Below are 23,160 nucleotides of genomic sequence, written 5' to 3'. Positions count from 1 at the left end.
GCCAATAGTTGCTTGTAGGAGAGACCTTGTTCCTCCCCACTCAGAAGTAAGCACCATAAAAGCCTTCTTGACCCCTTTCTCTGCAGCAGCCTGGCTATACCAGCGAAAGATTGAGAGTAGCTCTTTCAGGAGAAAAATCTCTTTTTCTTCTGGCATAGGCAAAGTGTGCAGAAGGGCCATGACCATCCCTTACTGCCTGACAGTCTGTGGCTCCGAGGCATCTGCCTGCCCTCCCTGAGACTGCCTATGAAACAGATGCACATGTGCTTCAGTAAAGCCTGTCGGCAGGTACCAGTTTGGAGCATAACTTGTTCCAGTGCTGTCAGGACTGAGTAAAGTTTCTCAGGGGCTGTGTTTTGTTTAGGGTTAGGCCAGAAGTCCTGGATTGCCGTTTTGGCTCTGCCATTAGTGTGAGTCACTTAGGGGGGAATTCGTACAGCGAGGGACTATTTTTTTTTTTAATCCTTGTACAAACCTGGTACCTTGTTGCATTTCCATGCAGTTGGTAGCATGGGCACTGTGGGCACAACTGGTGGCCCCTGTGCACCTGCATTTTTACCAGTTTTGCTGTGTTTTGGCATTTGTGTCTAAGGCAGGGAGGGGGAGGCAGGAGTTTTGCTTGTTTTACAGGGACACATATGAAGGTGGAGCCCTTTGAGGCCCACTAGCATCAAAGATCCTCCAGCTGCAAAGCAACACTGATTTTTGTGTTAGCTTTTTTTCTTTGCAAATCTGTAACACACGGTTAGGGAGCATGGATCTCACAAGTGTTCAATTCAGAGTTCTGTATTTCTACCCCATTGGTCATTTACTGCTGATTTAAGGTCTCCTCGTTGGTATATAATCAGGAAGCCTTTACCAGTGTCTGGATTTGAGGCTACATTGGTGGTAGAAATGCATATGCCCACATGGATTTCCAAGGGAGGCAGACAAGAGGAGCCGAGATCCCAGTTTGAGATAAGAGGACTGGGGCTGCGGACATTGTACATGGTTATGCCACTTCATACCCATTTTTGGCAGTTCTGCAAATTCGCAGAGGGTAGATGCTTTTTCTGCCTGGGCAGTGTGCCTTTCCAGTTGTTAGGTGGGGAAAGTGAAATGAACTTAGCTTTGGTCTTTGCTGTTCAGTAACAGGTAAAATACTTCATCTGGTTTGTGCCTGTTCATAACAATACTTACCCTCTTTGTAAGGGCTTTGTAAAAGCGATTGGAGAGGTTCAGATAAAAAGCATGTGGCTTATTGTTCTCTGTTTCTCAAACCTGGTAAAGTCATACAGTGGTGTTTAAACAGAAAATCAAAACAAACCGCTCCGCTTCTCACAGAAGCGTGTAGATTAGTATTGCAGAAGTCCAGTGTCAAGATTTCAGGTTTAAGTGCTGTTGTCCTTAACTTCATGATGTCTTAGGTGTGCTATGGATTGCTACCAGCCATTGCTGCTGTGCTATTTACTACCTTTATACTCCAGCTCAGATGGTTCCCAGCCTGAGAACAGGGGTGTGCCAGCCACCTTTGCAGGTAGCGTGTTCAGTGCTGAGCGGAAAGGTGAGCTCATGCAGACTGCAGCCAGGTGCCTCGGATCCACTCACCACCATATGCCTCTCTCCCATCTGCTTTTGCTCAGGCCCTGCTCTGTCCAAGAGCACAGTTATGCTTTTCCCTAGTAATCCTGATTCCCCCCAATAGCCTCCAGAGGACTGAAGTGAGGACGTACTCTGTGTGGCTGCAGAAAGTGAAGGACATAGCATCTTTGAGTCCTCCTTTTTTCATCATTTGTTCTGGATATGAACCAAAAGCTGCAAAATACATTTGTATAGTCTTAGAAAATTCAAATAGGTTTCTATGATATTGTGTGTATTAAAAAAAAAAAATTGACGAATTTAGCTTCAGATTTTCTTTGGCCAGTGGGTTATTGACAGTTCCAGCTGCAGGCATTGGTTGCACAGGGAACTAGGGCAGAACATTATAGGGGTAAAGGTGTCCAGGAAACCTGCTTTGCCTAAAAGCCATCGAGCAGATATTTAATGTAACACGCAGTTTCCTTACTGCACTCACCCCATTCATTGTCCTTACCCAAACTTGCAAACCTAGGTATGCAAACCTGTGCACTTAATGCCATATTTTTTACCCATCCGAAACATCCCACACCTCCAAGGGAAGCAAGCAGCTCTCTTTCAAGCAAGTGTCTTCGGAGCCCACTTCTGAAAAGATGTTTAGCTGGAGTTAGACACATACATTGAAAATGGTGGTATTTAGATGAATAGACCTATTCCTGTTGCTCATAGGGTCCGAAATAATAATTTTGTCCTCTTTTCTGAAGTGTTCGTGTAATGCAGAGTTTGTATGCTTTCATTATAGTGTAGGTCATGTGTGCACACAATTACGTTTTTCTTTGGAGACTCAAGTGCTATACATTGTTCATTTGAAATTTTCGGTTAAATCAGATGAGATTATGTGAAAGGGAGTGTCCTTGTATCACTGCCACCTAATGGTCAGGACGTAATTAGAAGCCTGGTTCAGGTGTCCCCTGGAAAACTGATCCTATCAGCAGTACTAACCTTATTATCTTGTAAGACTAGATAATGCTGTTAATTGCCCTCAGCTTCATTTTCAGCCCGTAATAGTCTGTTCTGGAGCCTCACTGGACACTAGTGTGTACATTCTTGCTCTGATGGCATAAAAGAGATAAGGAAATTTAGTTTTCATAGGGCTAAATCCAGGAAGAAAGGGAAAGCATTAATCAGATGGGTGTAATCTCCAAGGGAGCAAATACTTCATTTTAATTCAGCATTTCCCTTTGATGAAAAGTTTAGTGAATGTTATTATGTTGAATTTATATGAAGCCTGGGTTTAGGTAATCAGCTTTAATATTTATACTCTTAGGGGAAAAAATTGAATCATTAGTAAGCATGCATAATTAATGAATAAATTATATTTTTCCTTTGTTTTCCTTCAGGTATAAGGAAATGCTAGATCTAGTGGTATCACCCAGCCTGACTGTAAATAGAGAGTGCCCTGACAGACTGAAGCTTAACCTTCCCAACATTTATGTCACGGCTCCAGATGACATAGAAGGTAGGCTGCCTCTTTTACTTACTCTTTACTGGCTTTAACATAATGTGTGTGTATATGTATATATGTAACCAAAGGGAGCTGGCCGTTGCAGTTGCAAGGCCTCTGCTGCTGACAATTAGTTCTACAGGATAGTGAGCAACTGAGATTTTTGAGTATTTTTTTGTAGATGCTCCAGTTGCGGCTGAATCCTTTGGTTCAGCAATGGTTTGAATACGAATGGAATTGAAAAGTTACATATCTACATATAAATCTGTGTATAGTAGGTTTATGCATGTGTGCATGTGTATGTTTGCTCCACTGGAGTAATTGCAGGTATAAAACATATTTTGTGTAGAGCTGGTAGTTTTTGTTTGGACCCTGCTAGAGTCCCACTGGTGGCATGAACGTGAGTTCTGTGTTTTGGTGGCTGTGCTGTTGCTGTTGGGGTGGGGAGCATGGGGGCTCCCAGGCCCGACAACGTATTGTGCAGCCTGAAAACATTTTGCCAAAGCAGCCCCATGCCCCAGTTTGCATCGCTCTGAGATTGTAGCTGTCATCTCCAAACGGTTAGCCTTGCTGGCCTCTGATCTGAAGTTTCACATTTGGCAGGTACCAAGGACAAATTCTTTCAGTGGTTGAGGCTCTGATGGAAATTTATCTGCTCTTCTCCTCCTCCCCCCACCTCCCCCATCATACTGTTCAAGTGAAGGAAACAGAAGAATGTTAAATCTGCTAAAAAAATTATTGGCAAGTGATGCAGCTGAACTAGTTCTTGCTAGTACAATCCCAGCTATTGTTTGCTGCGGTCAGGATCTGTCAGCCTTCCTGTTGGAGGGGAGTTAGCAAAAGGCACTGGCTATTATGTTTTAGTAGTATATTTAACCCTTCATTTGTAGGCTCTTAGAAGCCAAGGAGATGTTTTGCTTGCATGTTTGCTAAGGCATTAGAAACTGCATGATTAAATCACGTACATCATGACCGCCTATTTACAAGAGCGGTCGAAGGGGTAACAATCTAAAGGAAACATTCTTTTCGATGTATGTGTTTGCAGAACAGATTAGAGCTAGAAATGATTTTTAAGTACATAATTTTGTAAACTTCTTGGTGCAGGAACTATTTGTTATTATGCGATATAAATAAGAGCCAACATAGCACTTGTACTGTTGGACACCAGTTTGCTAGTGACAGCTCATGTTGATATGTTTCTTATAGAAATATTATGGTTATTTTTCTACAGAATGATCTCCTGTGCTACCAAGATTATGCTCCTTCCCTTGAAAATACTTCTTGTTAATTTGAAGAACCCCAAAATACTTGTGTGTTTGTCAAGTCTCAGACTGCCAGAGCTTTTAATGCAATAAATGCAGACAAGTGTATGCTCTGTATTACGCATACAGTTTTAATTTTAGCAAGTCTAGTCATGATACGTACTTATGTGGATGTCCACGTAGGTGTCTGGCCTACTATTTTCATGGGTGCTTGTCATGAGATGTTCAACTACATCAATACAATTTTCAGATGAACATTTTGCCTATAGTCCTATACTTTTGGGTAGAAATACATGTAGGTTTAACTTGGCTTTTTTGGGAAATGACAGTAGCATATTGCATATTCCTCTACAGTAAATCCCACTTGGCATGCTTGGCAAACATATTTATTCTGTACTTACCTCTTTAAAAAAAAATTCTTTTTGAAGATGTAATATTTTTCACATAGAGAAGAAATTAAGCTTATGCTCAAACTGTCTGTTCTGCTATTTTTCAAATGTAAAAGGCATAATGAATGAAAACTAAAAAAGTTTTAGTTCTTTAGTGCAATTCTGTTTGGCAATGAGGAAGAGTGTGACAGAAATGGTATAGTTTTTGTTTTCATAGTCTAAAAATCTAATACTCTAAACTTTTCTTTCAGGTAAGTTAAAGCAAATTTTTCGTAGTGAGTTTGAAGGTGAGTCAGGTAAGCCCAACTTTGGATTTAGAAAAAATCTTTTTTTTCTCTACCTGTGTGTGTAAATGAATATATACATTTGTGTAACACTATCCTCTTTTTTTGTTTGTTTTGTTTGTTTCTTTTTGTCTTGTTTTTTTAAACTAAACCTCTCTGCCTGTTGCTTGGGAAATAGGTTACTGTTGCCCACATTTCATAGGTAGAGGAACCAAGGCAGGGTTGCTGGTGGGTTTTACTTCTCTAAGGTGTTTCAGGGTTATAAGGGTTTGAAGGAGGAGGCCTTATGGTTTTGTTTCTGTCAGTGATTCGGGTGATCTGTTAGCGATTAGGACTGTATAGTTTGCATGATCCCTCCACTGGCACACTCTTACTGCCTAAGCTGTCCTTTGCAAATGGGTCAGAGCTCAGAGCATGTAGTGTCTGCAGGGGACCCTGGAAGAGGACACAAGGGGGTCATAGCTCTGATACTGCCCTTCTGCAGTGTTTTGGGGGTGTGCTCAGCCAGAGGGAGAGCTCTGGCAGAACTGGCGGCCAGCCTGGGAGAGGTGGGATCAGAAAGGGCCGCAAGGCCTGAATTTGTTGTGGAAGAGGGTGCAATGGGAGAGATGGGCACAGGAAAGGACTTCAGGTAGAAGGAAAAGTGAAGAATGGGTGGTGAAAGTGTGTTTGAACCACAGTGGCTGTATTTGGGTGAGTTTGTTGTTTCTTCTTCATACCCAGAGAAGAGAGGAGGGGGATGGAACAGGCATCCAGCATGGTGCTAGGAAAGACATTAGACTCTAGTGCATAAGCTTGTGGACAGATGACTCTTGGGATCTATTGCTGTACAGATAGATGTACCCAAGCTGTTTTTTTCTCTTAATAATAATAATAATAAGCAGCAGTGTGGATGCAGTTGTGGCCAGCTCACTCTGAAACTTGTTCCCCCCGGTCACTAGTGCCTTTGTTACCAGAGTCACCTTCCCTAAAGCAACGATGCTGCAGTAACACTGCTCTGATACTGCATGTGAAACAGTTGGGAGACTCTTAGAGTTAGATATGGGGCAAGAAAGCAGTCACAGTCAGCTTGCAGGCACTCAGCTGGGTGACAGAGTTAGGTATGGGGCAAGAAAGCAGTCACAGTCAGCTTGCAGGCACTCAGCTGGGTGACAGAGTTAGGTATGGGGCAAGAAAGCAGTCACAGTCAGCTTGCAGGCACTCAGCTGGGTGACAGATTGCTGGAGAGAGAGCAGAGCGGCTCGGGAACATTACTGGTAAAAGGCTGTTTGCTTTCAGATTCAGGAGAGTTCAGTAAGCACCTAAGCACAGGCACCTTTATTCTCCCATTTTTTATCTATTCTAACCTAATATGTAATTCTTATTAAACAACTGCAATTATCTTGGAGAAGAGAGAATGGAGTATGAGGATATTATCTATTTTTTTTTTTAATAAAGTTATCTCTGAAGATTTCCAAGTTTGTGAAAAAAGGGCCTCCTTTTTGAAGAAAGTGTGCGTTCCAAACGTTTCCGTCTTTTAATGAAATATTATTGTTTCCTAGGAAATTTAGAAGTAAACCACAACAATTATATACAGTCAACATTAACAATTATATACAGTCAACATTATAAACTAACATTGTAAAAAAAAAAAAACCAAAAAACAACTTGTAATTAACATTTTCAGTATTATTATATGTAGTAGACATTATACAAATTAACATTCTAAAAAAAGAATAATATCTACTAATTAATATTTTTAGTTAGAACTCATGCACCTCCCTTGGGATTTTTCCATAAACAAGTGAACAAAGATAAAAATGAATTTTTAAATTAAATTTAGTTTAAAAAGTTATCAGATTAAATGGGTGTGTTTTTTAAAAAAAGTTTGGTGTAATCTTCGTGTTATGTAAAATGATAAAGCCATATGAAATGTTGTGAAAACGGGTTGTGTAGGAAAGAAGAATTTCAAGAGAGTTAAATCGGGAAGAATGAATGTTTCATATGTGAGCATGTCAGATCTTTTTGGACATTCTCTCCGGGTTTATGGCATAACAAGTTGCTCAGACCCATAGGACTATTTGTATGTATTTAGACTTCATGTGTATTTGCATATTTCATTAAATAAAACATTCTTTAAATGTTTAATTCGCCAACCTATTAATGGCTCAACAAATGAAGTGGTGCTGTTTTGGACAACTTCATACTGAAGATAATCTGTCTACAGCATTGCAGGTCCTTCCCTGTCAATGCACGGGACAACACTGCAGATGTTTGCTGCCTGGTGGTAGCAATGTGCAGGCATCAGGGACTCTGCAGGAATCGCCCAGCATGTGCAGCTGCAGTTGAGACATCATCTTCTGCATGAGATTGGGTGATATTTCCTATCCCGTGTAACAAATTAACACTATAGATGCCAGCAGCCGATATCAAGGATGGTGGTGCTGCCGTCAGCGATCTATGGGATGCTTGATGTTCTACCTGCCTGGAGAAGCTGTGTGCAATTAGTCTGGTGTGTTCATTGATGCAGCCAGCAGATAGAGAGGCTGAAGGTGTAGTGCCTAATGTCATTATTGGTGATTATGAGGATGTTTCTGCATTTATAGTACTGTAATAGCATCTAACAGTCCAGCCAGGAACAGAGAAGCAAAATTTGGACAGCATTTTGGAGGCAACCTGCATAATACTGATGGTGGCATTTAGGTATGATATTTTCAGTACAACTTGAGGTTTTAATTTAGTTTTTTTTAAATTTCAATTAATTAAACCTAAATTTATATCTAAATAAAAATAGTGGCACATCTTTCTTTGGTAGTGTTGCAGGACACAGCTGTTTGGTACGTTGGAAGGCATCCTACACATACATCCTGTGTGATTCATTTTCTACTGGTTTAATTTTTTGATTGTTGTTAGGTCGATAAGATAGTTAACTGAAAAAATTCAAGAGTAAGGAGATTTACAATGTCATATTTTTAATATTTATTTTGATTTGATAGATTTTAATGAACATTTTAAAAAGTGAGTCATGGTCTAGGAGAGTACCAAAAAAAGCAAAAGGGCAAAAAGTGCAGTGAGCTTAAGTGCTTAAGTCACTTCTGTAATCACAGTTGTTGCTTTTATAGCCTTTAGCATATGAGTCATCCCACCAAAGCCCAGTTTCATGATTGATATCAGTCCCATGAGAAGAAGAAACTGGTAGCTCAATCAATCAGTATTACCCTCAGTGAAAAACTAAATCTATATTTGTTGTTAAGTGGAGAATAACTTTCTTACCTATTTCAGTTTGTGGAGATTCACTAAAAACAAAGCCTTCTAATTCCAGTATATTTTTCTCAAACCAGCAGTGGTAAAAACAGTGGTATCAGCTTGGCCATAGAATAAAACATGATGAAAATCTATGACCTTTTAATTTTGTTTTCCAGGCAGCAGCAAAGCAGCACCACAGTGTCCTCTCCATCTGTACACTACAAAGTGAGTGCTCATGCCAAATGCTGTAATTTAAAAACCATATTTTGATGAACAGCCATTTTGTGCAGACTCTGTCACCTTGAAAAGCATTTGCCTTAAGCCTATCCACCTGTTCCCCTGCATGTCTCTGGCCCAGTGAAGTAACTGGTTCTTAATCTTGTTAGATATGGAGTGAGAGAAGGCTTGAAGTACTGTGCACTGTATTTTTGTACCCCGGGGAATCCAAGCCTTATCAGTTTGAATATTGTTGTGTTTATGAGTGACCACAGAGGAATATGTTGAAATGTCAGAGGATTCCTATGATACTTGGTTGTTTGGCAAACTCAAAATGAAACATGAAAAATCAGTGTTGATTTTATTTTATTTTTTTAACTTGCACATATTTTGGACAGTCTTAAAATCCCCATGTATTTAGGAAGATTAATTTTAATAGCTCATATCAGGAGTCGTATACTGTTCTACGTGTGCTCTAGAAGATCATGTATGGTAACTATTGGCTTAGACCTTCTGTTTTCTTGTTCTGAATAGACATTATCCCCATATAGTGACAGTCCCATCTTTCCCAACAATGGCAACATATGGACAGACTCAGTACAGCGCGGGAATCCAGCAGGCTGCTGCATACAGTGCCTATCCTCCTCCGGGGCAGCCCTATGGTATACCCTCCTACAGTGAGTACTCTGACGTTGTGTTACCTTTGAGGACATCTTCCTCTTGCTTCTAGAAAAATATATTTGAAGTGTTAAGCTTTAGAATGAAAAGTCATTTCTGTCTTGGCAATGTTCTCTTCTTAAGCATAGAGGAAAATCTGACTCTGTTAAAAATGTTAGGATTACTTTTGAACTATCTATCAGCTCTTGATATCCTGGTTTATGATCTTACAAACCAGTTAAGTTTGGAGCCAGTCAGTAGGAGGGCATAAGACAGCATGAGAAACTCAGGTTCAGTAGGATGTGCCACTTAGAAGTAATAGCTGGTAAGTGTTCCCATGATTCACTGCCAAGACAAAGTCTCTTGCAGTAAATACAATATTTAGGTAAACTACACTTGATTCTTCCTGGAGTTTCAATGATAGAAGCTACTTTAAGAAAAACTTTTGTATATTATTGTGGAAAAACCAAGATGCAGAGCAGAATAAGGCATGGGTGAAATGATACAGAGTACTTTGGTTTTGGAAGACAGTTTGTATTTAAATGGACAGTTCTTAGCTGTAGGTGTGGTAAAGATTTCTAACCCCAGTCAGCTTTGTTCCCTGCTTTCCTGCACAGCCTCGCCAGCAGCTGTGGGGAGGCGGTGCTGGGCAGGAGCAGCTGGGGGATTCAAGTAGGGGACTAATTAAACCAGCACTCCTGACGGGGGGAATGTCTGGTAAACCAAGTGTTAGTGTCCTCAAGCTCTCAGTGGAAATACTGAGCTCTTGAGGAAGCTGGGAATTTCTTTCCACTCTTAAAGACCAAAGACATACTGCTCCTGCTTAGGTACAGCTCTTTTAACAGAAAGCTTTGGGCTCCTTATTCCCAGGTGATGCGGTGAGTGCTGAGTCTTGCAGCATTAAAATGGCTTCATTTTAAGTTGCCGCCCCCATTTGCTCTTGTGCTCTTAAACACCTTCGTTTCCTTGGCAAATACAGTATCCTTTCCCAACAAGAAGCTTTTATACAGCCATTGACAAGGCTTTTACTGAAGGGAAGTTCAGTGGCATGGTCTGGAAGGCCAGGGAAGTGGGCTTGGCAGAGCTGAAGCTCTACCAGGATGATGAGAGGAATGTTTTGAGACCCTTTTCTGGAGTTACTTGTGTGTTTGCATCAGCTGGCTGATTTCCAAGGCAAACTCTGAACAGTTGTCCTGTTAGAGCAGGTGAAAGTAGAACTATTTGCTACTGCCTAGAGTCTTTAGGGCATACATGTGTCAGGCCCATATGCTGCTTATAAATCCTGTGGATGACCTCTTAGCATCCTTGAACAGTGATTTCCCTCCCCCAGCCCATATACCCTCTCAAAGATACTCAACACAGCATATGAAAAACTCCACCTGGCTGACAACCAAGAACAATGAAGCAGTATTGTTTTTAGGCACAAAAATAAAACTGGCCAGTTTCTAGACAAAACAGAACATTATGTGGAAATTAATTTGGTGCTAAGTTATTTTGCTGTCTGACAACAATTTTTAGGCTTACAAAAAGGCCCATTTGCTGAAGATTAATTGTAGCTGGGGTAGGTTGAGTGCTCACATGTGGAGTGCTGATGTAATTGAAAAGTATGGGACGTTAGGAAAAGTGGCTTCTCTACGCACACTCGCAAATCCCTTCACTTCCCCAGCAGTAATGGAGCCGGACACTTGCCGCAACAAATGTTCATTCACTGTCCAAATAAACTTCCTGAATTTCACAACACAGCACAGCATTGTCATCTTGTTGCTAACTTGCACTGCAGTTATTCTCACCTAAAGCTAAAAGAAGTGATTTTTATTAGAAAAAACATTATCTGGGAGAACTTATTCCCAACCTGAGCAAATGCAGACTTGTTGCTTTTAAGAGTCATTAAGCTAGAAAACAGCATGTCTGGCGAAAGTCACGTGAATTCGGCTTGTCTTTTGGCAAGTTTGCCTACAAGAACTAAAAGATTACAATGCCTGGCAAGTGTGTAAGTCCAAGGCCAGAACATCAACAGGGTCTTTGTTTAGTCCCAGCACTCAGGGTGTGTCCAATGGCCATTTTTTGTTTTGTGCAAATAGGCATGTAAAGGAAGGGAAGGATCGTGCCCAAAGGGCTCATAATAAGACGCACCTTTCAGCTGTTTATTTTAATAATACAGCTGTACAGTCTCAGCAGTGTCTCAGAATAAAACATCAACGCCTTTCACTACCAGCAAAGGTTTCATCTTGCAATGTTTAATTCAGCTATTGCTGTTCTGCCTGTAAATTGTCAGTTTAATTGCCTGATTTTAGTAATGAAAAGATTTTTGTGGCTTCAGGTCTTACATATTGTTCCTGAACTGTATGTTATATCTAACTGAATAGATGATAACCCTCCTGTATGGCTTGCCAATAAATATTTTGCTACCAAAGCTGAAAATATAATGCAAGTAAAAGATAACTCTGAGAACAGAAGTCTTGAGGTTATTTTGCTGAAGGTCCTGTTACTTTATTAATCATTGCTTGCATCTGATAACCATTCAGAAAGTGCATGAGTCAATGAGTTTAATTCTAAAACAAAACTATTTGTTCAGAAATCGTTTTTGAAAACAATATTACTCATTGTGTTTTACCCATCTTAACAAAAGTTCATTCTGGTGTGGATACAGGATGTAGCTGACTCAAATATTATTTGTGATGAATTTACGTGGCTCTATTATTTAAGAGACCTTTTGGATAATGCAGATAATTTAAAAGAAATATAAGAAAGTGTAGAAAAAAGTAGTTTAATAGGTTAAAATCTAGCTAAAAAATTCTTAATTCCGAAACTTGCTTTTTTTTTTTACACTTTTATATGACAAACACTCATGTTCTGCTCTTGGTTCCTACTATATGCCCCAAAGGCATCAAAACAGAGGACAGCCTGAGCCATTCCCCAGGACAGAGTGGGTTTCTTAGCTATGGATCCAGCTTCAGTCCCCCAACCGCCGGACAAGCACCGTACACGTACCAAATGCATGGTGAGTACAGCTTGGTGCCTTGCAGGATGTGCTATGAGAAGTCAGAATCCTTATACCCCCGTATTAGACCAATTCTTCTTTTGCAGTTACAGTGAAAAGCTTTGGTATAGGCAGTCAGGATAGGGAAGGAGGTAAGTCTTTGTAGATATGTTTTGGCCATCAAGGAATTAATTTCTGGCTGAGGTACTGGATTTAGCACTAGTGTACCGTAGCAAAACTACACATATGATCAATATAAGCTTTGCCTTTCTGCAGAAACTCAGTTTTCTTTTTTTAATTAATTTTGTGACACTGTACCTGGGATTGTTGTGTTAGTGTGAGTTCATAGATTTTAAGTGGAAGCAAAACAAAGGTGTTTTTACACTTCATGCAAGGATTACTGTTAGTATTATGCTTCTGCCTTATGCTGTCCTGAACAAACTGCCCTGTGGTTAAACTGCTGTATATTCTTCCCACTATTTTTTTTTTTAAAAAGCTGATACCTTGATACTAAAAAAATTTTTTTTACTGTTAAGACATAATTGATACCTGCTGAGATTCATTTGCCTTTTTTAACTCCCAAAGTACCAACATCATTAATTATCTACAGACTACTGAGATAAGGTTCAGAAAAGCAGAGCTGAAAGCAGCTGTTTTTTCCTCAAAGTTACTGAGCTGAGATTGCGTAAGCTTAGAATAACTGTTTTATTGTTGTCAGAATGATAATTGAGTATAAAATAATCAATTGGATTCCCTTAAGGCTTCAAAGACAGTACCTTGGTCTTGTAGCTTTGTAACACTTTGTTTTGTTGTACAATCAGGAAGGCCAAAATGACTTTTATTTCTAAAAAATATAACCAAGTTCTTTTCTGGTCATTCTATTTGAGAAGCATTTGAAACACCAACTTTCAGGAGATTGAATGTTTACTTGCCAACTCCAAGAAAGTCATGGAAGGGTTTAAATCTTAATTGCCAAGAAGTGTAAAGTAAATGAAAATGAAATGAAAATGGTTTGTTTGTGATTCCCTTTAGCCAATTTCTAGCATGATATTTGATTTCTTTCAGCATTTTGGTGCTGTTGGTCAGAAACCTGAACTGCATATGGCAGGTTTTCATTATTTAGCTAGTATTCCATGTGTTTTTTTCCTCCACTGAGTACTGTTCCTGATCTTTGTGAATTACTTATTTTCCTGGGACTTGCTGAGTCTAAAATTTGGATGTACTCTGTATAATCGGAATTTAAAAACACCTGTCCAGGCAGTCCTGCAAAGAATGATGATAAATTCATCAAACAAAACAATAGCAGGTGAGAGGAACCATGGCATAACCATTTCAACTTTATCAACCGCTTTACGTACAAGAAGGAGGGGTACATTCTGAGAAATAGTTTATATCCTTAAGATGTCACTCCATGTCTGTGCCTCTACCTTGAATCCCTTGGGAGTGCAGTTTCATTCCTGACCTGTAGGCCTTGTATTCCGAGTCCATTTTGCTGTTTGTATTGAACTTGACTAGTAAAAAGTAAAGATCAGTTTTTGCCTTCTGCTAAACTTCAGCACACCTGCATTTGAAAGTGCCTTGCATTAAGCATGAATTGCCATGAGCACATGAACCGAGCCAGGTGTTAAAAAAAAAATTTCCAAGAGATCAAAATGCAAATATTCTTGCTGTTTCCTAGCATATATCTTCATTGCTGTCAAAGACAAACGAACGGACCTCGAGTAGTTTAAAATTACCCAGTTATGTGCTGGTGAATGGGAAGAGTCAGGAGGCTAAACATGCTGCACCCTTTCCTGCTGTGGCTATCCATATCCAGACTCACTAGTTTAAAAGCAGCTCAGGTGCAACTGTGGCAGCTCTTCCGGGAGCAGTGCTAGTCTGTCTGTGCCCCATGCACACAAGCTCTCTGAGAGGTTGTTTCACTGGAGGAAAAAAGTCAGTCCAAGGGGAGTCACTCTGCTGGAGGGAAGGTGAATGCACACGAGGATAAAGCTGTGCCTTAGCTTTATCCTTCCCTCAGAGATTTTCCAAGGGTTGGAAAGCCAAAGAAGAATCGCATGCCTTTCCCAAGTTCCTATAGAAGCTATGGAAGAGGAGAGAGAGATCAAGTCTCTCACTTTGCCTTTTGATATTGTTGGAGGTCTTTTTTAAAACCTTCAGGCAAAATGCCCTTTTGTGTCATTACACTTAGCTATCTCCCTTGCAAAACTGGCTCTGTCAGTTCTCTCAATTCTTCTCAGCCCTGAGTGTCAAAGGTGGACAGACACATCCACTTCGATTTTAAGTCTGAGAGCAAATGAAATCCTAAACAATTACAAAAACTGGGGAACAAGGTAAAACCCGTTTTATTCTGGAAATTATTTAAGCAATCTGAAGGCTGAGAGGTGACCCTCTGCTGAGACTTTACGTTCTACTTTTGTCAGAGCACATATCTCTAGCAGTAAGGTGTTTTTTGTGGCTTGAATCCCTCATGGGACATGCTGGAGACACCTGGGTTGAATGTGGCACAGGCTATGTTTTTTGTTTATTTTTTTGTGTTTTTTTCTGCCACTGTGACTCCTACAAGCTTCATCTGTCCTACTCCTAACAGGAGTTCAGTTTTTGACTTCTAGTTTGCTCCTTGAACGTGTCGATCTTGTCTTGAGGTTGTGTTATGCTGTCAGCAGTGGAAGTCCTCTCTTTACTAAAACTGTGGCTTGCCCTTACCAGCAGTTGTGACACTCCAGTACTTACATCTTTGTTGATAGGCTGAAGTGCCAGGTCTGTGCTCTCCTGGAGCAACAGCAACCATGCTGCCTCCTGACTAACTGCTATATGATTAGATACTGATGGCTGTAACACCACTATTGACAAAGTACTGGTGTTTTCTTTTGCTGCCTTGGAAGATCGGTGTATTCCTGTCTAGGTTTCTGCTGGTTTTTGCTTCCCCAGAACAGCTTCCACATGTGCTTTGTGTTATCTTAGAAGAATCTGACCTGTTTGAGAAGGCAACCTATTGACTCACTTGGGATTGAAGTTTTTAAGTTGACCCGTGTGTTCAATCAGGAGGTTTAGACAAGCAAATTTTGTGCATCAGCACTTGAAAACGTTACACTTCCAAACAATAGTGACACAACCATGTGTTGTACCAAAACAGGCTGGGAGAAAGTTCATGCATATGTGTATGAACATGAATGTGCCCAAAGTGCTTTCAGATAATGTTCCCTAGGGCAATACTATGGTATTAGGTGAAATCGCTTCTTTTCAGGCTTTTATGTCAGGAAGATCATTTCAGTCAGCACACTAAGCCTTCAATGCAAAAGAAAACAGAGAAAAACAGTTTCTGCAAGTGGCAGGTGCTTACTCCAAGGCAAAGGGAGCAGGAATAAATGTCCTTCCTGTTGTAAACAAATTTTTCCACCCTTCTTCTCCTTGCCCGAGAGGAACAGTCTGAAGCTCCCTGACTATACAGTTTATTTACCTTGCTGAGTGCTAGTGAAAGGTTTGAGTGAGAAGCCAGGAGCCTTCCTGTGCTGAGTGCTACCGAGGAATGTGTGCTCAGTGCTTTCCCACGCCACGAGCACTTGGGGGTGGGGAAGCGATTGCTCTGTCTCCCTAATGCGAGCAAGCAAGCCTCCGTACCACCCAGCTCCAGGACTATTGAGACAAAAGTCTCTGAGAAGACTCAGCTCACATCAGTCCTTTTGGTCACCCTGTTGCTGACCCAGGCAGGGACTCTGGGTGATGGGCTAAACCAGCTGAAAAGGGCAAAATTTATTTACATATTTTTATAAAATCAAATTTCAGGGGGACTTTAAGAGTCAAGCTCTTAACCCCCACTTTAAGGACGAAACGTTGAAAGAGGGGTCTTGAAGAGGGTGATGTGCAGGGGATCAGCAAGGAAAGGTATCTCCAGGAGTGTGTGCTGCTGAGTTTTGTATTTTGTGAGAGGAAAAAAAAAAAATATGTTCTTAAGCTAGGTTCTGCAGGTATTGTAAGATGGTAATAGCTCAAGTACATAAGTGAAATAACTTTGTCACTGTTTTCCTCCATTGAGAACCAGCTCCCAGAGCAACGTAGTGAAGTCATCTGCAGGTGGGCATGGATGGGCAGACTGTGAATCTCGAGCAGATTGTGCAGCCTGTGCGATTCCTCCTCACTGTCCCCTCATTTATGAGTTACATGGTCCAGCCAGCAAAAAGGCACCCATCGTAGGTGTGTTACACCAATTACCAAGGAGTAAGTGACCTCTTGGGTGACAAATACTTCGTCTCACAGGGCTCTAGGACAAATGGTCTCCTTCAGTAAGTGCAAATGTAGTTGGTGCTGGTTTGTTTGCTCTCTTGTTTCTTTGGTACTAGCACTACCTCTGGCTGGGTCACATGTGTTGGGTTGCAGCCTCACCTCCCTGATGGCTGTTGTCTGTAACTTGGTACTTCTGAAGCCAGATTCTGGTCTCTCTTAAGTTTGTTCATTTTCATTACAAACACAGATGATGCAGGTGTAATGGGGTAGCATTCAGCTTTTCATCTTTAACTCCAATTATCAACAGTATCCTGGTTCTTGAGTGAGAACAGGATCCACTAAAAAGCAAGAGTGAGGATAGAACATTCTTTTGGTCATTAAGTGGTAAAGGAAAAAAAAATGGTTTACAGCCAACTAGAAGGGGAAATTTATTTTCATCCTTTCCTAGCACGAAAATAAATTAAATGTGGAAGTGTTTATAAGCCCAATAGCTAATGCGATATGTCAAACACATATATAATAAAAGATGTGATTGGCAAGTTCCATAGCTCATAAAAATGACATGAAACTATATCACAAAGGTACTATAGATTGAGATTATTATTTTAATTGCCATGTAACAGTGGATATGATAGTATATCATCAGACTTCGAGTAACATTCAAATAGACTGAAATCTGTTATTCACTTATTTACTCTGAGTGACTTTTTTTCTCTTCTTTTGTTTTAACTAGCACTGTATAGAGTGTTGTTTCACGTCATTATTGTATTTACAAAATTCTTTTGCTTCGTAATGAAGTGAAGATATTTGAAATATGCATGTGACCAATCTGTGGATGGCACTCATTTTTAGAGTCATGAATCTGAAGAAGAGGTAACAGCTTGCATTACATTTTGTCTTTAAAGTGATAAATTTGTAATGCTGGTAAATAAATGTTGCTTCAAGGTCTATGCTATTTCTTAATCAATCCTCATGTAAGTGTACAATTACAGCACCAAATCTCCAAACAACACCCTAGGCTAGGTATTAGAGGTATATTGTGCTTTTCAGCACACATTTTCTAAGTATACATTTTCTGACAATTAGCAGTGCAGTGATTTGCTGAGACATTTGTTAAAGTTATTATTCAATGAGAGAAATTGAACATAAGACACAAAGATTATATTCAACTTCTGCCCCAAAGAGCTTACTGTCTTAACTGGCAATTGAGGAAGCTGCTTGTTGTTGCTGAGGGTGGGGAGAAATCTTTGGAATGTAAGAAACTTATCATTTAATAAGCTATGTAAAATACAAAGAGAAAACTGTGCCAACGTGTTAGCTAACATAGAAAACCATCAGCTATGCAGAGAGTGCAATAGCAGTCAGCTTATAGAGCATTTCCTGTGGTTGCATGAGCTTTATTGTGCATCAGGCCATCTCTTCTCAGCTTGTTATTAATTCCTAGACAATGCCTTGCTCTTCAGTTATTATTGCTAAAATGACAGCTGGTATGAAACTATGAAGTTGCGCAACAGTTAAAACTGTGGCCAAAGACCACTGCAGATACTGTTGTTGAGCAGGAAAAGATTTGGCCACTTTTTTTTTTTTTTTTTTAAATATCCAAATCCATCTACCCACAAAATACTTTTTACATTACAAAGGAAAATTCAGTTATGTAACTGGGATAACTTCCCTTTGCCAAGGAATTGCAAAGCAGTATTGAGTTCAGTACTGACATAAATTTGGGGCCAAAGACCTACGCAGTGAAATTCTTTGCTACTGCTGAGCATTTGTTTTCTTTGTAGAGTCCATTCTGACCAGCTGTCAAATAACGAATGAATAGAAAGCAGCATTTCTTTTGCACAACAATGATTTGAAATGGACTAATTATATATGTTGCTTATGTTTGTGGAATTAATTGCTTATGAATTGTTCTCCTGGCCTGAGACCAAGCAAAATCTGAATATTTAATCAATTGAAATGTTTTCTTATGCTGGAAACATTTTGGCTCTTGTTAATATCTGGATAATCTAGACACATTTTTTTTCCAGGAGATGCCTGAATTTCTTGCAATTGTGTGCCAGTTTGTGTGTTACATATTTAGTATGAGCCCATAAATATCTATTTGACATGAATAATTAGCTCTGCATGCATGAACTTTGCAAAGGAAGTGGCATGTTTAATTTTAAGCTTGATTCTTTAAGTACTTAGTGATGTAATATGTGAGAAGAGGAAATTTCAGTCTACACTCGAGGAATGTTGGTCACACTTCGGCATACAGATAGTGAATCCATCTGAAGTCCCAGAAAATAAAGGAGAGTGAGAGCATGTTCTCAGCAAACTGTCACTCAGATGCCTTAGATTCATAAAATTAAAACCTCAGTAGAAAATGAGTAGTCTCTTTGAAAAGCTGCTGCTTCACAGCTGGTTTGCATTAGTTGCAGTCTAAGACTGTGGTAGTAAAGCTGTGCTCCACTCCATGGTGAGTTCAGCAGGGAGAGGCCTCTCTACAGGAGGGGTCAGACCTCACTTTTTACAGTGTAAATACAAGGTTCCTCAGAATAACAGCACAGTCTCCCTTTCAAAGATATTTAAACACCAGGGGCTGGCTGTGCTACGTTTACTTTGTTTTAAATGAGCTATCTTGCAGGAGAGGGAAGTCAAGGGGAGAGGCAAAGGTGTTGACAGTGATGCACTGTAGGCTGCAAGGATCTGTGCTACTGCTACCCAAGGAGAAAGCCCTGCTCTAACCTTTCCCATTTACTGCTTTTTTGAGGTTCCATTCAGGATTCATTCCCTGGTCATTATTAAACAAGGAGGGACTTGGGAAGAGGATATCCACCAGGGTGGATGATCTTGAAGCTAGGGAAGCAAATGTGTATTTGTGCGAAATGGGCTGACAAATCATCTGTAACTTCTGCTCTGGTTAATTGTCAGTGTCTTTGTCCCTCAGGACACCAGCATTTGTGGTAAGGCTTAAAGCTTGTGTGGGGACACAGGTTCTCATGGCTGAATAGCACCCATGGAAGCTCAGAAGTAATGGCAAAACGGTATTAATCGTTTAACAGATATTAAATGTAGAGATGATGGTGGTGCAGCCAAAGCCAGGAATCTTCCCTGAGGCGGAGCATTTACTTTGGAGGTCTCTCGTGTCTGCTGAGGTGCTCAAGAGGAGGTTTCACCAGAGGGGTATGTAGAGGAGGGCTCTGCCCACACCCAGCTGCCTCCTGTAAAGAGCTGGCTTGCACTTCATGAGGCTTCATTCTCCTAGCTTGTTTCCTACGTTTCAGTATTTGTCCAAATCTCTGTGCTTAAGAACTACTACAGGTAGTTTTAGAAGGATACGTTTGAGTGTAAGACAAGTCATTAGTTCACTGCAGGGAGTGTTGGATAAAATTGTGTGGTCGTCCTGTACAAAAGATGAGACTTGATATCCATAAAGTCTAGCTGTCTGTCTATGTGTTAACGCTGAAACAAAATGTAACTTGAGCATATTGGTCTTCTACCCCATGTTAGAAATTTTGGAGGGATTGCAGAAAATTAGTATTTTGAAACATTAGTTTTGCAAATATTTAGGAGGAACTCTTTCCTCAGTGTGAAGAGCAGTGTGGGAGGAAGCTTGAGAGTTTTGTTTATCTGTCATGAGGGTGGCATCAGGGAGGTGGAAGCAGGCATGACAGTTATGAATTAGGGAGAAGCAATAAGGTAGGGGGGCCAGTGGTGAAGGGACTGGATAAAGAAAATACAGTTTGTGTGTGGCGTGATGAAGAAGTGGGAGCCAAAAGAGGAGAAAGCAGTGACATTTCCCTAACTTGCTGCTTGACTATCTTGGGAGCATTTGTGGAGGTCAGATAGAATACTCAAAACATGGGTTAATGAGCAAAATCAGCATAGAGGACAGTCACAGAGAGCTTTGGATGTCACAGAGACTTCAGTTTGTGGATTTTATTTTCATCACTTATGTAGGATGTAAAAAGAAAAAAAGCATAGGATGGTAACAGCTTGGGAAATTATGAACTTGGGCTTGATTATTCAGCTTATAGTGCACAGAATATGCTAAAATGTTATCGGAGCTTCACTGAATAATTGATTCAGTATACCTAATAATGTTTTCTTGAAAATATCTAGAAGGCAATGGAAGAGCTAGTGTAAAATTACATATAAAAATCTACATCAAGAAACATCATACCTGCATAGTCAAGCACTTGAAGTTAGGGAACATCAGATTCATGATGCTAGTGCAGTATTGGTACTGCTTTCTGTTGTATCTCATTTCCAGGCGCTGTGTGAGGTAATGCTCTGGTGGAAAAAATAGAATGCAGTCATATGGTCAAAGACGATGATGATGGTTGTGGACCAATAAGGTCTGACCCTGCTTCAGTTAGCACAGGCTGTGCAACTGAGGAGTTTCTTTACTGCTGTGCTGGCATTGGGTAATGCTCTTGCATGGGCGTTTTTATATGTAATTTGGATGCACTTTCTATTTATATTGGCCGGGTTTAAACACTGAAACTTCTGCACTAAAATACTGTGACCTTTGGAACTACGAGAATACCTGCACTGTCTGGAGAAGAGTCCATTGGCAGTTATTAAAGATAAAAAGAGGAGGATATAAACTTGGCTTAGAAAGTCTGTAACTGACAGATTTAATTGAAGCTGACAAGGCAATACCAGGGCAAAGTCCCTCTGCTTTTGTCCTGTTTCTTACACTTTTCTCTGAGCATCCACTGTTGTGTTTTGTTGTGTTTTTTTTTTTTTCTTTTTTTCCCTGCAGGCACTGCAGTACTGAAGCAGTGCATAGAGGGGCTGGCAAAGCTTTGGGGCAAATGCCTGGATCTAGAGTGTTCAGCTGAGAGTTACCATGATCCTAAGTAATGGGTCAAAGAGTGGAGACATGCTGTTCAGCTCGCTCTTTTCCATTGATATTTAGAGATTCACCTTGCTTAAGGGGAAGGGAATTGCTAAATATGTAGCTATGCTCATAGGCGAGATTTTTGATCGCCAGTTGCATGACAGGAGATGTTATAGGGCTAGTTAGTTTTTAATACTGACCTGGGAACTGGAATCTTGTAGCCACTAAACAGCACAGGAGGTGGCAAATCCAGTTTTCCTTTATGATGTTTTGACTTATGATGTCAGTAAAGGGTTGTTTCCAGGATGAAACTGCAGCTGGAGGAATCTTTAATCTTTGGTGTCCATGGAATCACCCAAATAAAGCCAGTTTTGCTGTTTATTTTTTCAACAAGGGATTGCACAGAAACAGTCTACATCATTGTTGTAAGGATGTTCACTTTTTGGCCCAAAACATTTCCTTGTGATTTGTTTTTGAAGACAATTCCAGTGTGATTTCCTTCTATAACTGCAGCATCATTTGATAGGAGTGGTTAAAAGGAACACTTTCTCAAAATATAATAAAATTTAATTGCTTTCCCATGGTTCAAATCCTGAGAGTAAATACAAACCATCCCAGCACTTTCAACACCATTGTTGAGCTGGATTGAGCTATACAGGTGACCAGGCTCGAAAGGATGGTAAAAGCCAGGCCCTTAAAACTGCTCTGGTCATCACTTACTAAAGCTCTTTGAGGCTCTGTGGGTTGAATACTCCCAGAAGCAGGCAGCAAGGGAAGAGCTTTGACTCAAAAACTGTACCATGACATGTGTTTTATATCACCATTGAAAGTGCCCTCAAACACCTGGTCAGGCTAGCAGGACTGAATGGGATTGTAGTGGGAGACAAATGGATATATTTTAAATGGGTTGCATATCTGAGAGTATTATCTGCTGGAGGTGTTCATATGCTTCTGGGAGCAATCTCCTTTAGTAGACACTGCTGATGTCAAGCGCTGTAACATTGTAGAATCGTGCTTTTCATCTAGGTTAATATAGTGTGCTCTTCCCTGTACTGTCTGAGCCCTTCCAGACAGAAATACAAGACTGTTTTTGGGCAAGGGTTCATTATGCCTAATGGCAAACAGTTGAGCAATATGCTGCAAAGTACATATGGGTTGAGGTTTTTCTTCTCCTTTAACAGGTCAGATAGTCTTGAAATACCTCCACAGCTGACAGCCGTGCAACATTTTATGAGTTTTCTTGCCCGGTAAATACAGGCAGATGTTGTAGGTTTTGGAACCTTACAAGGCACTGGAGTATAGCTGGTGGGAGGTAATTTTGATGAGTGCTTAACCTCTCACTAAAAAAGTAGCAGCTTGGAGAAGGCAATATTTACTGCAGGAAACATTAGCTTGTTGGAGAGCTAAAGCACTGCAAAGAACCCTCCTGAATGACCATGCAAGTCTTCAGCCAGATGTTCTTCATAGCATAGAGTAATGCACACTCTGCTGGGAGTTAGACTAAGGCCTTTCCTTGCATCCCTCACAGTCAACATTGTTTCCTGCAGGAAAACAGCTTGCTGATGTAAGAATACACAAGCCATTATATGCAAGCTTGTAAAATACCGTGCAATTCGGCTGAACCTTGTAGGCATTTATTTTATTCGTGCTAAATGATCAAATAATCCTTTGTGAGAACTCTCCCTGGAACTGCTGTGCAATTCATCTACAAGTTAGAGGAAGCGCTTGGATCTGAGCTTTGTGGTTCTATTTCAAGCATATTCAGAAGTACCCATGGTAGCCATGCTCTGAACACCGTCATCTCAGTCCAGTGTTCCGTCTTCGGAGTGTTCATGGACTCACAACTGCTGCTGGCTACCCAGAGACCTTTGATAAATGCCCTGCTGTCTACCTGTGTTAAACCTGGCTGTCTCCTCCTCTGATTGTTGAGTATTTCATTGAACACTGGAGGTGCAAACCATCTGTTCTAAATATAGCAGCTTACTCTCTTTCGAGCATCACAGGAGACTTGGAGAACACTTCCCTGATGTTGGG

At 40.5% G+C, this 23,160-nt stretch overlaps 1 protein-coding gene across 2 annotated transcripts in view; it reads left to right on the top strand.

The window, feature by feature from the left end:
* The window catches only part of EYA2 (EYA transcriptional coactivator and phosphatase 2), a gene marked incomplete at its 3' end in the record, with an annotated part of 103,558 nt that overhangs the window by 41,579 nt on the left and 38,819 nt on the right, over positions 1-23,160 (top strand). Inside the window, exons 2-6 of one of the 2 annotated variants that reach the window (XM_082007293.1) lie at positions 2,955-3,073; positions 4,961-5,005; positions 8,395-8,443; positions 8,969-9,111; positions 11,976-12,092. In XM_082007293.1, the coding sequence (XP_081863419.1) occupies positions 2,955-3,073; positions 4,961-5,005; positions 8,395-8,443; positions 8,969-9,111; positions 11,976-12,092 (473 nt within the window). The remainder of the gene's footprint in view (positions 1-2,954; positions 3,074-4,960; positions 5,006-8,394; positions 8,444-8,968; positions 9,112-11,975; positions 12,093-23,160) is intronic. The other variant, XM_082007294.1, reaches the window with a different exon arrangement.

The sequence above is a fragment of the Phaethon aethereus genome (genome assembly GCF_964289735.1).
Source record: "Phaethon aethereus genome assembly, chromosome: 16".
Taxonomy (NCBI): Eukaryota; Metazoa; Chordata; class Aves; order Phaethontiformes; family Phaethontidae; genus Phaethon; species Phaethon aethereus.
This window is presented reverse-complemented; position numbering and strand designations above follow the sequence as displayed.